This window comes from Rhipicephalus sanguineus, chromosome 4 (assembly GCF_013339695.2).
Source record: "Rhipicephalus sanguineus isolate Rsan-2018 chromosome 4, BIME_Rsan_1.4, whole genome shotgun sequence".
Lineage (NCBI taxonomy): Eukaryota > Metazoa > Arthropoda > Arachnida > Ixodida > Ixodidae > Rhipicephalus > Rhipicephalus sanguineus.
This window is the reverse complement of record NC_051179.1, coordinates 185,671,923-185,687,852: the sequence shown is the minus strand read 5'-3', so window position 1 is coordinate 185,687,852 and position 15,930 is coordinate 185,671,923. Positions and strand designations below refer to the sequence as shown.

At 46.7% G+C, this 15,930-nt stretch overlaps 1 protein-coding gene across 1 annotated transcript in view; it reads right to left on the bottom strand.

Moving 5' to 3' along the window:
• LOC119391911 (inversin) overlaps window positions 1-14,384 on the bottom strand; it is a 217,492-nt gene extending 203,108 nt beyond the window's left edge. Inside the window, exons 1-2 of the mRNA XM_049415444.1 lie at window positions 14,258-14,384; window positions 7,047-7,286 (exon numbers count right to left, since the gene is read on the bottom strand). Of these exons, the coding sequence (XP_049271401.1) occupies window positions 7,047-7,286; window positions 14,258-14,266 (249 nt within the window). The 5' untranslated portion in view covers window positions 14,267-14,384. The remainder of the gene's footprint in view (window positions 1-7,046; window positions 7,287-14,257) is intronic.
• Window positions 14,385-15,930: the final 1,546 nt, after the last annotated feature.

The window sequence follows — 15,930 nt, the reverse complement described above, 5'->3', positions numbered from 1 at the left end:
CGCTTTTACGTATAATACTGCAGTTCAAAAAAGTACCGGTTTCACCCCTTTTCGCTTAGTCTACGGTCGAGAGGTCACCACAATGCTCGACGCCATGCTCCTCCCCGACAACCTAGGAATGTTTTACACGGATGCTGCGATGTTCGCTCAACGCGCCGAGGAGGCCCGTCAACTCGCGCGACGCCGTATTCAGAGTCGCCAAACTGCAGACGCACGCCGCTACAATCTTCGTCACCGAGAAGTTACTTTCAATCCTGGTGATGAAGTCTGGGTGTGGACCCCCATCAGACAGCGCGGCCGTTCAGAAAAGCTGCTGCGCCGCTACTTCGGACCTTACAAGGTTGTACGACGTCTCAGCGACGTTACTTATGAGGTTCTTCCAGAAGGCACCTTGAGACGTTCCCGTCGCCTTCCACAAACTGAAGTCATCCATGTTTCCAGGCTGAAACCGTACTTTTCCCGCTGTGACTCGACTGTGGAGTGCCATTGACTTCAATGACGCCTTAGCGTGTGTCCCCTTGTTTTCTCTTTTTCGTTTTGTTCTTTGCTGTTATTTGACTCATAGTTTGACAGCAGCAGACTACGTTCTTTTGTGTTACGACACATTCATTTCGCTTGTATAGTATCCTTCTTCACTTTTCTTTTGCCCTCATGTACAGCATCGAGACGATGCTTCTTTGGGAGAGGGGGTAATAACACATACCATCCCACTGTGGCACATACACGTTTGGGTGTGAAGAAGAAGAGAACGTTTTTGCTGCTCTGGTTCTGGGGCAGACGTCGGCTCCTGGTTCTCTGTCTTGTTTCGCCCGCGACAATATCAAAAACTTTGTTTTCCTTTCACGGTGAAGCTGTATATGGCTAGGACATTTTGCTTGCACACCGAAAACCCGCTAGAGCTCGGGAGCAGTGCAAAAAAGAAGACGACTCACAGCGCCCCTTATGCATTCGCTTAAGATGACTGGAAGGCGAAAGCCATCTTCCTCTTTTTCTTCTCCCTCAATGTATTGACCCTCACGCTCCCCCCTCTGAAAGCTCTCTGCTCCTAACGTGGTTTTGCACCGCTTCCAGAATCGGAGGCGTTGTGCAAGCTTTCTGCACCTCACCTGGTTTTGCACTGCCTCCATGAGTGGCACACCGATCACGAAAGCAGTGCAAAGAGATGATGTCATGTGATGACGTCACCATGTGACGTCACATGTATTGGCGCTCTATGATGTCATTATGACTTCATTACGTGATGGTGATGATTTTTTGCATCAATCCTGTGACGCCGCCGATGCTGACGGTCAATTTTCGTGTTTGATGAGACATCTAAGGCATTCGCATCAATATTGCGTATTGAGCATTAACAGCCGGGCCTCAGATACCAAACTAGCATCCACCATATGCCGTGCACGAAACAGCTTCGCTGATCATCCAACTCGCAGAGTGGAATGGCTCCTCAATTTTCGTCGTCTTTTTATTGCAATGGCAATTATATGCACACTCTCAACGGGTTTTTGACATCACCGTTGCCATCATTTTTCGTATAAAGTCCATATTGATAACATCTCCCCGCGCATTATACCCGCGGATAAAAGCTCGCGAGTGCTGGCGACAAACACAGCTGAAGCGGAGATGAAATGAGCCGGCCGTCTTCGTCGCACGGAGGGTGCATGAGACAACATCATCCCACCTGCGAGGTCTGCTGTCGATTGGTCATCAAACCGAGAGGAAACGCCCCACCCGTGTTTCGTAAGGAGCATGAAGGGATGCCAGGGGAGGGCTGGGGTGTGGTGGCTGCGTCGCTCGAAGGGCGCAGTCGCTGGCGCGCGCACTATGTCGAGGCATCAGGAGACGGCTCGTAAACTTGCTGTGCTCTCAACGCTTACTTTGCGTTTAGAGAACTTACAGCATGAAAACCGTTTTGGTTGCTGGAGCGGCCTTATTCCCTTAAACCAGTGTTTTGTTGAGTTACGCGAGATGGGATCCGAACGAGTTAGTGGTAGTCTTACTTCGTCGTGTAACAATACAATTTGTTGGTATCGTATTCACCGCTTCGCCCTTAAGCGAAACTTTTTTTTTTTATGTGTCAGCTATTCACCCTGGAAAGCGAGGGGCAGACGTGTAACATGGCGTAGCCACTTCACAGTGGGCTGTCAGCGACGGTCCCGCTACTGACAGCTGCACATATTAAAACCGAATTGCGGCTGCTCCGACCAAGAGGCATGCTTTTTTTTAATGAGATGACATTTTTATAACGCAAGCAAAAAATTTCGAATTGGGACCCTAGCACTCACGAGCTCGAAAGGGCAGGGTCTTTCAGGGGGTATTTACCGCAAGAGCGATTACAAACCCAGATGTGCTGGTGGAAGGAATTGCGAAAAAGGCCTTCTGGATGAAGATCCATGGACAAAGTACATTTGAGGAAAAGTAGCAATGCGTTCCCCTGCTCACGTGCTCTTCCATGGACGCGAAGCATGGAAAATTTGATACTGTTCCATATATATATTGCTAGCTATCCGAGATTTCATTCCGCGAAGTCCAGAAACAGAAGTGACAGACATTTCAGGGGCACGCGTGTCGTTATTACTGAACAATGCTTTCATTATGTGCCATGCGACGCTTGAAACGAGCTACCATCAGCGTTTCTGGAAGAGACGTCCGCCGATGAATCGCCGCCACACTTTCACGCAGCCGATTGGCCGAGACGTCACGAGCCTTTGCGGAGAGCGCGTTTTGCCGTCGAGCCGACTTGCACAACACAAGCTGCGTCGGCACCGTGCCTGGCGTCAAGGCTTACTAGGGACACACGAGCGAGCGCGGTTTATTCAACGGAATAATTCTTTGTCCGTGGTTGTTTGACCCAAGATCAAGCTGTGCATGTTTTGACGTGCCGGCGGTGCAACTGCCAGTGACAGACGCCCCCAAACACGAGACTTTGGTGCAGTTTGGCGCAATTTCCGTCTATATTATCAGGATGGCGCAGTAAATCTAATTTGGCGCACCTTGGCGCAGGAGTGGAATCACTGAAACTGTCTTCCCTTAAATTAGACTCCTTAACACTATCATGGCTCCAATATTTTCTTTCATTTCATGAACAGCTCACATTTGCAAATGATTTTCATTCAGATATCGCAGAAGTCACTTCAGGAGTGCCCCAGGGTAGCGTCCTTGGCCCTCTACTCTTCCTGATCTTTATCAACAATCTGCCGACTAACATTTCATCCCGCATACGCCTTTTCGCAGATGACTGTGTCATTTATTGAACCATAACATCTTCCTCTGATCATGAGGCCCTTCAAGGTGACCTAGACCTCGTTTGCAGTTGGTGTACTAAGTGGTTAATGAGTTTAAACACTTCAAAATGTAAAATAATGTCGGTTTCCCGAAAAAATTCGATTTCCACTTTTTGATAAAAAATTAACAATAGCGAAGTATATCGAACCACCTCATACAAGTATCTAGGGGTTATTATTGACTCTAAACTTTTATGGTCCTCCCATATAACTTCCATTTGTTTCAAGGCATCCAAAGCACTAGGATACTTGCGCCGAAATCTCCATTACTCCACATTGAGTGTCCCCAAGCTAGCCTATTTAACATTTGTACGTCCACAGAATATGCCTCACCAGTTTGGCCACCTCATCAACTCTATTTAATGCAGATGATCGAAGCCATTGAAAACAGAGCAGCCCGCTTCATCACTCAGAACTACCAACGTCCACAGGCGTGCACAGAGGGGGGGCAGCCCCCTCCCCCCTCACCTAAGAAGAGAGGGGCGCAAAGTCTGCACCATACATTGACTTAATAGGGAGGGGGTGCTTTTCAATGAACTTCGCCCCCCCCCTGAAGGGGAACCCTGCGCACGCTTATGCCAACGTCATAGCAGTGTTTCACAAATTAAACGCGATATTGGTTTACAGCCACAGGATATCCGCCGCAAGATAGCCCTTCTTGTGTTGTTTGACAAGTACATTCATTGCAGAAATCCATCCCCTATGCCTCTACGCACACCAGATCGCACGTCTGCACGCATGCAAAATCAGCACCGCTTTATGTGTATTTTTGGCAAAACATGCACGTTCAACTTATCTGCTTTGCCACAAGCAATCTCACTGTGAAATGATCTTCCCGGCGCGATAGTTTCAGTCACTAACAACAACGCGTTCTGCAAGCAGCTACTCTGTCACTACACCTAGCATCATTTCATAGACATTTACATTGATGTGCATTTAATTGGTGACTGTATTTTCTTTGTAATCAATGTTTTATTACAGCTATTAGTCGCTGTTATGTTGCATTCAATTTGTATAGTTCAGCTGTATACGTTCTAATTTTTCTTGCTTTTCTCTGTATGCCCCCCTTACCCTATGCTCTAAAGAAAGCCTGTAGGGTATGTTAAATAAAAAAAAAACAAATAAATAAATATAATTCGGGCAGTATCTATTATTAACTACAGCTAAAATATCTGTCACATCTATCAGTTGATGTGACAGACGAAAATCTGAGAAATTTTACAATGTACGAGGCGGTATCACAATTTCTATACGTCACGTCCATAGAAGAGCATGTAAATGATGGCAACACGCCGGAAGCGTCATCTGTCGTGCTGTGGCAAAAACCGCATTGACTCCGTAACGCTATTGCGCCGCCCTTGCGCACCGCAGTGACCAAGCAGTTTCTGCTCCTCATACTTCTTTTTCCATGGCTGCCCCACACCACTCCTTCAGAAACTCCCATAGTCCGGGCACGCAGTTAAAATGCTGCTGTTAATGGGCAGCCAAAAATTTTTGGGCCCAGAGCACCCATGGCGATGAAGCGCAACATTACTCATTACTATCGTCAGATGAGCCGTATTGCGCGATCATAGGGAAAAAAAAAGCTAGCTACTGTGCCCCCTCTGGTGGAACTGCGCAGTAGGACGAGACAAGAAGAGAAAGGCAAGACGTTTGTCTTGCCTTTCTCTTCGTGTCTCGTCCCACTGCGCAGTTCGACCAGAATGAACTCGTACCAACTTGCCCAACTGTCTACACTGTACCCCATCTGTTAGCCGTCAGGAGGTTAGGAGTGGCGCTGCGGACGGGAATGTTGGCTCTCCTATCAGCATGCTTGTGCGGCCATAAAAGCTGAAAAAAAAAAAAACCCTCCCGAACAAGCTAATAAACCTGTCACCAAGCCATAGCGTCCCTGATTTTTCCTTTCCCTTGCCATAACTGGCGGTACACGTTTCATGTAAATATACTATAGTATTCTATATTCGATATTTTGGGCCACTATTTGGCGCTATTTGATTCAAGATGAAGTTTCACTATTCGCACACCCCGAGCTATGACCCCTATCTGTGAAAACTTCAAGCACAGTTAAGAAAGGCAGGGCTTTATTCTGCTTCTCAAGGAGTCTCTTCAGTTCATCTGCCCCACCTTGCAACTTCTCTTTCTCTTCTTGCAGCAGCCCCTCCTACCAGCTCGTGCTCGACTGTCGACACAGCAGAAGAAAAGTTTGCCACATATCTTTTCTTTAAACTAGCACAGCACCAAGGCCTATGTTATTTTTCTGGTTTGTCAGATTGCATAACCTACTCAACTGGCTCCTCGCAGAAAACACTGCTTGTACTTGACATTTAGTAGCTACCTTCTTTCAACCATGCACCATCCGGTGTGCGTAGAAAATTACTGCAAATTTCTTTCACATATTTACGACGATATGTTCAATGCCTCCAGCTGTTTCCACACAGACATGAGGGAAAACAGAAGGTTGCTCTCCCTCCTCCTCTCCCATAAGAACGAGCGAGCAGGGCATGCATAAAAACACTGTTAAAGCAAGCAGTTGTTGCCATAATGAAGACAAGTGCCCTTGTTGAAACACTGGCTCCAGATATCTTTCCTGTTTGATGATTTGTCATCCCTTCACCTTCCAACTTCCCTTGAACTTGGCTTGTGCGAACTGTGCTGCTGAATTACAAAGCTTGCAGGGTAGGCCTGGTTGTGAATCAACCGTGACGCAGTCCCATCTCTCACTAAGGGCCCCATCAGTGGACACAGCCTGCTTCACTACAGTGATAGCAGGACGGGCAGAGCTCCTAGGTCCACCACACATCAGCCTTCCTGTAGGCATTGCATCATTCGCGATGACAATGTCTACAGTATTGGCTTTTGAGAACCCACAATACCCAGTAAGGGCCATTGATCTGTTATTGATGTCACTTTTTACCTAACAGCAAGCAGTGTGGAATCACTCTGTCTAGCTGCATGTGATTCCACACTGCCTCCTGTTAGGTGCATTACGCAAAAGTGATTGGAGCTTCCCATCAGTATGAAAAAGGACTGCACCCACTCCGTATGGTGGAGCGTCACAGACTGGCACAAGGAGTTTCATTTCATTGCGGTGCCGTAAAATGGTGGACTTGTGAAGTGATTTTTCAGGGTGACTCAAGTCATTTAGTGATCTGCCAACCAAGTTCATGGAATTTCTGTTCGAAGGAGATGGATAGATCCATTGGCCACAGTAGCTTCATGTTCTAAGAAGCAGTCATGGAATGTTAGTGGCCCTAAAGATGACTAATGTTCTTGCTTGCTAGTCTGTGCTTGTGCTTTGGTGATTGCTCACACCTTTTCTTCAGTAGGATGCTCAGGGTATCCATCCTTCAGTAGGATGGATACCCCGAGCATTCCTTCAGTGTATCAGAAACTTCCCTCGGGCCCACGGTGGTGCTACTCACCAGATGCCTGATGAAGCAGACACCCCTCCAAGTGAAAACGTTCTGGCTGTGCTGGTATATAAAACCAATACCAAAACCATTACCAAGGACTACTTGGTGATGTAGCGCACACATGGAACAGCCCTGCCCACGTAGCTTTGGCTGTGCACAAATTTGTTACTGGGTGTACTTGTGCCACAAAACAACTTGAGTGGCCGTCCTTTACCAAACAGATTCTCTATGCAGTGCAAACCTTACATAATAATAGGCTTTACATAACATATATACCCTTAATCCTAATCACTGAAAGATACTTATCATAAGCAAGCTGCAAGATGAATGGTGTTTCAAGGAGCTGCCTCACCTTTCGTGCAGCTAAGTGCAGCGGTGTCTGCCCAGCATGGTCACCATGGTCAGGCCTAGCACCGGCACGAAGCAGCATCTGTGCCCCCTGGCTATCACCCAGCATGACACAGAGGAAGAGTGGAGTCCGGCCCAACCGATCCCGCACCTCCAGCTTCCCTGGTTCCAGCAACCCAGGCTGGATATCAGACCAGATGCCTCTGAGCGCACAGAGGTGCAGCTCAGACCGGTCCTCACCAGGCTGCACCCAAGATGGCAGCATTTTACTGTTAGACACAACCACGTGAATCCAATAGACAATTGGACCAAGGAAAGCATAGGTTCCACTCATTGTTGTATTGAACTGTGATGTGGTAATAATCATGTAAATTGAAAACGAATCAAAGTGGACGAACAATCACCCTTTTTCATCAGTGGGATCCGAACCCACATGATGCCCTCTGGCACAAAGTGTTTTCCACACTCGCCATCTTGGCAATGAGCGGCGCTGGCTAGCAGTCCCAGGGATTAAACATACAGAAATACCCAATGAAGTGGGTGGGGAAGGAACTTGCATTGTAGCTCAACTGGTAGAGCATCGGAGGCATAATCCGAACGTTGTGGGTTCAAATCGCACCAATGAAAAGGGTGCTTTTCTTGTCCACTTTACTTCCTTTCGATGTACGTCATAATTATTACACTACAGTTGAAACCTAATAATGTCTTTCCATGGCTTTATTGTCTGTTGGATTAACCTGGTTGGGTCTAACAAAGAAATGAGAACCTAAAAAATTTTTTTTTTCTTTTGAACATTTGACTATTTAATTTTATACGAATACCTCCAATGTCTCGAACATTGTGGGAGCTGGGGTTTGACAGCAGTAAACGAGCACTAGAAAATGGTACGAGACATGGTAAATTCAGCTTACAATATAGAAAATGGATTTAAAAAAGGCATCGAAAGAAACAAAGCAAAACACGCGAGGGCAATAACAAGATATATGTAAGTGGAAAAGAAACACATTCCAGAAATATACTTTATACACTAATAAAATGTACATGTAGAAAATTTTCTACAGTTGAAAACAGGTAGCAGTACACAGCGGTATGATAGAATGCATTCCTTTGGTAAAGTGCCTGTATGGGAGAAATCTATGAAGAAAAAAAATAAAGTTAGTTCATTTCTAAAAGTTCTTGGGCCACACATGTTGACAATGGCGTGAGGGAGCCCGTTCCAAATTTTTTATCTGCCGAGGCATTGCAGCATTGTTAAATGTGTGCGTTCAGCCAAACAGACATTCAAAGCATGTGATATTACTGAAACGGTTCAAGCAGCGATGTCGTCTTACGGAATGTGGTTTGACGGTTGCTGTATATTGTTTTATGCAGTAAGCAGATTAGAGCAGTATCCCTACAAGTCTGACAGTGTGGAAGTGATAGTGAATGCTTAATTGTTCTTACACTAGATAGTCTCTTGTAGTCATGGGCGTGCTGCACAATTCATGATGAGATAATTCGGGACAATTCCAAATGAGTGGTTAGATTTGAGACTATGATGTGTTCAAGAAATTTACCGGGAACGCTGGACTATGAGTCATTGGAGTTGGCAACACTCATCACCAAGACCCCTTCCTTGGACTGCATTTTCCAAGTGGTTGATGCATTGCTTTATGTGAAGCTAACTTGTCTTAATTTTAGCCAGAACATCAACTTCTGGCATCTTAGAAGCACGGAAGCTTGGGCGAGTTTGTAAGACATCATGGCACAACTTCAAAGCGCTAAAAAACAGGGACAAACGAAAAAGAGTGGACACGACGAGCGCTAACTTGAAACTGAAATTTATTACAAGGAAGATTGGAAAAAGGTAAACCCTATTAGATGGCGCACATGCGTGCACACTTGCGCAGACTGCTCAGAAAAGCCCAAAAGTGCAAATCTACTGCAGAAATCTGGCGTCATACCAAAGTGATTTAGCGGTGTTTTTCTTGGGCTTTTCTGAGCAGTCTGCGCAAGTGTGCACGCATGTGCGCCATCTAATAGGGTTTACCTTTTTCCAATCTTTCTTGTAATAAATTTCAGTTTCAAGTTAGCGCTCGTCGTGTCCACTCTTTTTCGTTTGTCCCCGTTTTTTAGCGCTTTGAAGTTGTGCCATGATGTCTGGCATCTTGTAGTGCACTCCAGTGCAAGGAGTGTTAATGTGCACCCGAGTCCTACCAAGCAAGCATTATCCCCAGGTATCGCAACCAGACAACTCGAGATTATTGATGCCAATGCACATTCACAATAAAAAAGAATCACATGTCAGTTTTCCATCAGTCACGTTGCAGCAAAGAGAAATTGTACATTTGAATGCTAAAGGATTTGTTGCTTTGGTTTCCTTGTGTGCGCAAGCACATGTGGGTATATGAACGCGTTGCTTGTGCAAATAAACGTCAGTTAAGAGCCAGCACTTGTGTTCATGTTTTATTCTGTTTTTTCGTCCAATCCTCTCATGCCAATTGGAAGTAATGAATAAAATCAGTCTTTACTTGGTCAGTCTTCTCAGTTACATCATCTGCTATTCTTAGTGGTCCCGGTCCCACATGGTGACAGACACAACAACAATAAGAGTGTTCCATCTGCTTGTGTGACTCGCTTTTTCTGGCTGAAAGACGTTCTGCTCTTCAATTCCCCCAATAGCTACTCCACCACCTTTTCTTTCCATTCCCAAAAAACTAATGAACCAGTGGGTGCAGCAGAAGCCAAGCCTACTTAGGAGCAAGAGGAGTAAACAAGCTGCCCACAATGAGCCACAAGTTTATCTCGATCACTGCACCTGGACTAGGAAGCACTAATTACAGCGTTCTCAAAGAGGATACAACAGCCGCAGTTTCTTTTACAAGGGTACAAAAGAAGGAATTCTTTTGAGAACAACATACTAGTTCCATGCGGCCGTGGCCATGCTGAATTTTCACTTTGGTAGGTTTGTTAACAGGTTGGTTGAGACTAGTTTTGGCAATGGGGAAAAGGACTTGGTGAGTCATAATATGTCACGCCTGCGACTACAACTTTTTCAACAAGCTGCAAAAAGTGGTTCAGGACCAGGTTCTCAAGGGCAGCTCCTTGAGCTTTTTCTTCAAAGCGGTACTTCTGTGCATTTGCCTGCAAAGGCAGAGTTGAAGACACTTGAAGAGGTGCAGCACGAGCTAAGAGAGTTTCATGAGGTTTAGGAGCACATCAATAGTCGTTGAATGCAGCAGAACAAAACGATCCTGATGTGCCCTTGGTTAGCCAACTGCCCCCCTATGTCATGCTTGGAAATGCGGCTGTAGTTGAGCACTGAAGGCAACAGACCCCAAAATAAGGTATTCGTATTTTGGACAAGCTGGCATTTAGCTGCAGTAGTTGCATTACACCAACACACAGATATTGAGTTTCATCCCAACTCTTCTGTTCAACGCTCCTTGAATCACACAAGAAGACACTTTATATTTATTATCAGAGACTGAAGTGTTGCATGGCGATCTTGCAGCTGCTATAGGAAGCCACAAGTAAAAAAACTATGCAACCACCCTGAAAGACACATGAAAATAGGTGTGGCAAAATGAAAGATGGCTTACGTAGATAAAACAGGGAAAAAAACTGCAGGGGGCAGAGCAAGCTTGATAACTGCTTGTTTCAGTCTGTCAATGGATACAATGTCGGTGCGCCCATTTATGCCAAGGGTCTTTGATGAACGCACACGGCAAGGACTACCATGCGCGCAATGCAGGGTTTTCCACATGATATTGTATTGAACAACTTGAGTCAACATGTTCAAATTGGGTGGAACTTGTGTCACAATGTGTCTGAGGCACAGGTGATCCAAGGGGCCCACACAAGGTTTTGCAGATGGACAACATTCTCAGCCGAGTTGCACAGCTTGGTTGCACAGTGACAAAAAGTTGCCTTGCAGGCAAAGAGGCACAGCAAGAACAAGCTCTGTTGAGAGTGCATTGCAAATCTTGCGTGAAAGTTGCCTTAAGCAACAAATATGTGCTCTCTCGCTAGGCTTTGAAATATGCCTCAGGGAGTGGCTAGTAATGCCGAGGTATTCGTGCAGCCAATGTTCAGTCAAGTTACTTCCACGAGAGAATGCGCAACTAGGGTGAACTGATCCTGTGATGGCCCTGTAGAGGAAACAATGTAATGACAGGCACTGCAGCTACAGCTCACGCAGGTGGTACTGCTAAAAGGTAGCTCCTTTGTCTCAGAGTAGCTGCTGAAGATGGCATAGAAGTTTTTTTTTAGGTTGCCAAGTCCTGATTAATCATTTACTCAAGGCTGGTCAGAAAGGGATGTGTGCCACAGCACAGTCAATGTGCCATATGGGTGGCGATTGATCGGGTTGTGACCTCAGGCCATAACACAACAGAAACCTCGCACCTGTGACAAAATCCTTGCAGCATCTGCAATGAAATACTTGCAATGGTGAACTGACTGTTCACCTGGGCCAGTCAGTGCTGAGGCGGCCTACTTGGGCAGCGTTACGAAAGCAAGCTTATTGGACACTTGACGAACCGATTCATCTGGTCAATACTCATTGTGAAAAAGTAGCCAATCTGGTGACATTAGTAAGAAGGAGACGGGTCACACAATAAGCGCCTCATATTGTGCACACAAATGAGCTAGCATTCGCCTGCAGTGGTTGCCCTATGTCAGCAAAGAGTTGAGCAGCTGCTTAGATTGTGCTCCAAGCCTGTTCAGTTCTTCCTTATGGTTTGCTTCTCCAGTCATGTGCTCATAAGAGAAGGTGTCATCATCGGAGGCAGCCGTGTGGTCGGCTGCACGGTGAATTCACAGGTATGTTACCACTTCAAGCCCATGCGGACAGCCCAAATTTTTCCCAAACTGCTTAGAGGCACAAGCATGGCATGGCACTTGGATACTCTGAAGAGGGCTTGTGTAGAGACCAACCACAAGTCAGGGCTCGAGTACCTCTGCAGTACAAGTCCTTCACAGCTGTATGGAGAAGAGCAAGGTCACGAGCATACAGAACTGGCATGGAAACCAATGTCCCAACACTCCCAAAAACACTGGAATGCGGAAAGTGCAGGAATAAAGCTAAACCATCGATGCATAGGGGCAACAGGTGGCCAACATACAACTGCAGATAGGCGTGCACACTGGGCAGCCCCCCCCCCCCCTAGTCACCCAAGAAGGGGGTCGCAAAGTCTGCCCCATACATCGACTTAGTAGGAAGAGTGGGCATTGCAATTAACCTCCCCCCCCCCCCTCCACCTGATGAGTAACCCTGCGCACCCCTATGCCACTGCACAATGGATGCACGTACAGTGGCACTCAATTCAATATGAGTTGCAACACGGTGGCCATGGTTGAAGCAGCCCCCATCCTACGCTGTACCACCGACAAATGTTGAATTGGTTTTGAAAACACCAGCCGTCGAAACCATGTTCCCTACAAGAATTATTTTCTATGTCGGTGCCGCCGTGCAGTACTGGCGCCACCTTTTCCACGGGCAACACTTTGCAACTCATGTTGGGCACGACTGTACAGTACTCACAGATTGAAACAGCACACTTGGAGCACAAAGACGCCAGTACAAGCGGCGCCGCTCGTGGGTGCTCATGGAACCAAGGTGTTGCATTGTGGTACAGAACGAGGGGGAGAACATCTACGCAGTAGACTTGCTCCTTCTGGTCACCAACGAGCCGGCCTGCAGTTCAGCACATTGCCAGCGAGGCACTGCAAAGCTTGCGCGCTTTCGTATGCTGACTGAAATGGCTCGCCGGTGCACACCTCCTATATTGCGGCGCGAGCACAAAACGCTCTCGTTACACGGCACGCATGCTGTGCAACTGACACACAGGATTCAGCTAGGAGATAGCGCCTTACATGCGTTCGTTGAAGCTACATCGACCGCTGGTTGCAGCATGATGCAGAGTGGGCGCGTCGAACATGGACGAAGGAAGCGGGAAGAACACAGACATTATTTCACTTCGGCCTGATTGATAACCACAATGATAGCGGGCCCTGCACTTGGATGTTGGCAGAATGCACTGCTTACATGCACACTGTAAGGCATGATTTCTTAGATGAATCCTGTGTCTTACTTGAACAGCATGCATGCCGCATCACCAAAGCGCATGTAGCGAGAGCGTCATCTGCTCGCGCCGCAATATAGGAGGTGTGCACTGGCGAGCCATTTCGGTTGGCACACGAAAGTGCACAAGCCCTGCAGCGCCTCGCTGGCAGTGTGGTGAACTACAGGCCGGCTCTTTGGTGACCGGAAGATATTCTACTGCGTAGATGTTCTCCCCCTCGCTCTATACCACAATGCAACACCTTGGTTCCATGAGCTCCCATGAGCTGCGCTGCATGTACCGGCGGCCACACTCTGCGAGTGTCCTCTTTCAATCCGCGAGTACCGAACGTCCCATTAAGTGCATACTGCACAGTTATTCCAACCTCTTTGCACTTCTTTCATTTGTGTGACTTCTTGTCAATAACTGCAAAATAAAAACAGGCACACTTTAAAAAAAAATAAGGTGGTGGGGGAGTGTCAAGGGGGACAAAAAGGAAAGTCGCAGTAAACTAAAAAACCGACTCCAAATTGCTGGGGAAAGCCAAAATGCAAGCGCTTAAACAAAAATAATAACGAAAGCAGATCGCACACTATATAGACAAGGTCTATTTACAACATCCCGCACACTGTTGAAGGCCACCCTTGCAAGTGAGCTGAAAGCATGCAGCTTGACGAGGCCAGGGGGGCCGCCCCCACCAGGCAACAACAGCAGCAGGGGCGTAGCTAGAAATTTTTTTCGGTGGAGGGTTCAACCATACTTTACGTACGTTCGTGCGTGAGTTTGCAAACCTGAAAATTTTCGGGGGGGGGGGGGGTGAACCCCCTCAACCCCGCCCCCCTTGGCTACGCCCCTGGACAGCAGTGCACACATTCGCAATTGAAAGCTTAAGCGTATCGTAATGGTAACTTCGTTAATATGAAAGGCGCACCCATGCACTCCCCTGGGCATAAACACATCTCACGCATTGCGAGCGGATTGAAACACGCTTCTATAACATAATCACCGGGGGACTACTTGCAGTTACATTGTTAAAGTGAACGGTAATAAGAGCAGCAGTAAAGGTGTGACGTGCAACGCACAAGAAATGAAAACTAGAGCGAAACGAGTGCGGGACGTACCGCAGAACTGCACATTAAGCGACGGCCATCAGGAATAAAACAAAGCTTACCGTTTCCATGTTGTCGGAGTTTCCAGAAACCTCGACAACTATCACTCAGTACTCAGTGATAGCACAGAGAACACCAGCAAGCTCATACCAATGTTCTTGCTTTTTGGTCAATAAACTCCCGCCTTCGTTTCATATGCAGCCAGCGCTTGCCCGCTAGAAGCGCAGCTGTGCAGAAAAGGCTTTAGAAATCCGTTGTGCTCCGGCAACACTGGGCGCGCGCGCTATTTTGTGCGGGGCGCGGAATCGCATCGTATGATCGTATCGTCCATAGAGTTATTGTGAACTAGAATATAGTATATTCTAATTATATTCTAGTTCACTATAATAGAGTTATTTGTAAGAAACTCGAAGTGGCTTCTCGCTAGTCCGCGTTATCCGCGTCGGCGTATTGGCTTTGGCGTCCAGACCCAAACACGGTCGCCAGCACAGTCGACAGCCGAACGACGGCTGTCGGTCTTTGCTGGCTCTTCCCAATGGACCACAAACAATCCCCAGTACATCCGATGGATGTTCAGTGCCGGATGTTCGTGAGTCCAGTGGACATCTGTACACATCCCAATGACGTACGGCGGATATCTGACGGACCGTCCCGCGCAAACAAAAAGGCGTTAAACTGGACGTCCTGGACACGTCTTTCACGGATATTCAGACGTCCGCCGGACTCAATAATTTGGACATGAACGTCCACGGGACACTTGTCGGATTTTAAATGCGGACATCCGTGATAAATCCGGAATTTTTGAAGCCTTAATTAACCCGTATGTGCACAGTGTCCTACATATAGGACGCTTCTTTGATGCACTCTAACATCGCAATTACTTTAGCTGATTACTAGCGCCGCCTACCGCACATCAAGCAGGCCTCATTGAGGCCTCCTTGATGTGCTGTAGGTGGCGCGACTCATCAGCTAAAGAAATAGTGATGTATTTGGGAGTGCATCAAAGAAGCGTCCTATATGTAGGACACTGTGCACATACGGGTTAATAAAAGGCATACATGCATCATTCAGTTCCACATTAACAAGCCTAATATCTAAATTGACAGTTATGACTATTCAAGTTAATATACGGTGCCTTTATCATGCATATTTTGGCTAATTTGGTGCACGTGGAAGCGGTTCTCATACATTTATGATGACTGCACACCAATGTAACTTACATTAAATATGTTGAATGGGCTCTTGCTGAGGATGTTGTGTCTTGAGGTAATATGTTGTCACCCATGGAAACTTTACCAGTAAGAAGGTCTTTTAGTTGCTTTGAGGGCACATATTTGTGAATGCAATAGCACAGTAAAGAAAGTGAAGCATGGTGCATAGGTTGTTAGGAGTACAGCTTCTGAAGCATTGAAAATGGAGAAGTATGAGTTGGTTTTTGTTGGTGTATTGCTTGTCATACTTCAGCTTTTTCCATGCTTTAGAGGTTGTACTCTATTCAAGAATCAGAGCACCAATTATATGCACCATTCTTCACTTGCTTTACTGTGCTGTCGCGTTCACTAATAAGTACCCCAAGGCACATACAGGACAGTCTCACTGGTAACAGCTGGATGAGTGACAACATATTAGCACAGGGCACAAGATCCACAGCAGCAACCCATTCAACAACACCCATAGCATTCCCAGCAAGTTCAACATCTTTAATGTTGACTGCATTGGTACACAGTCATCAGAA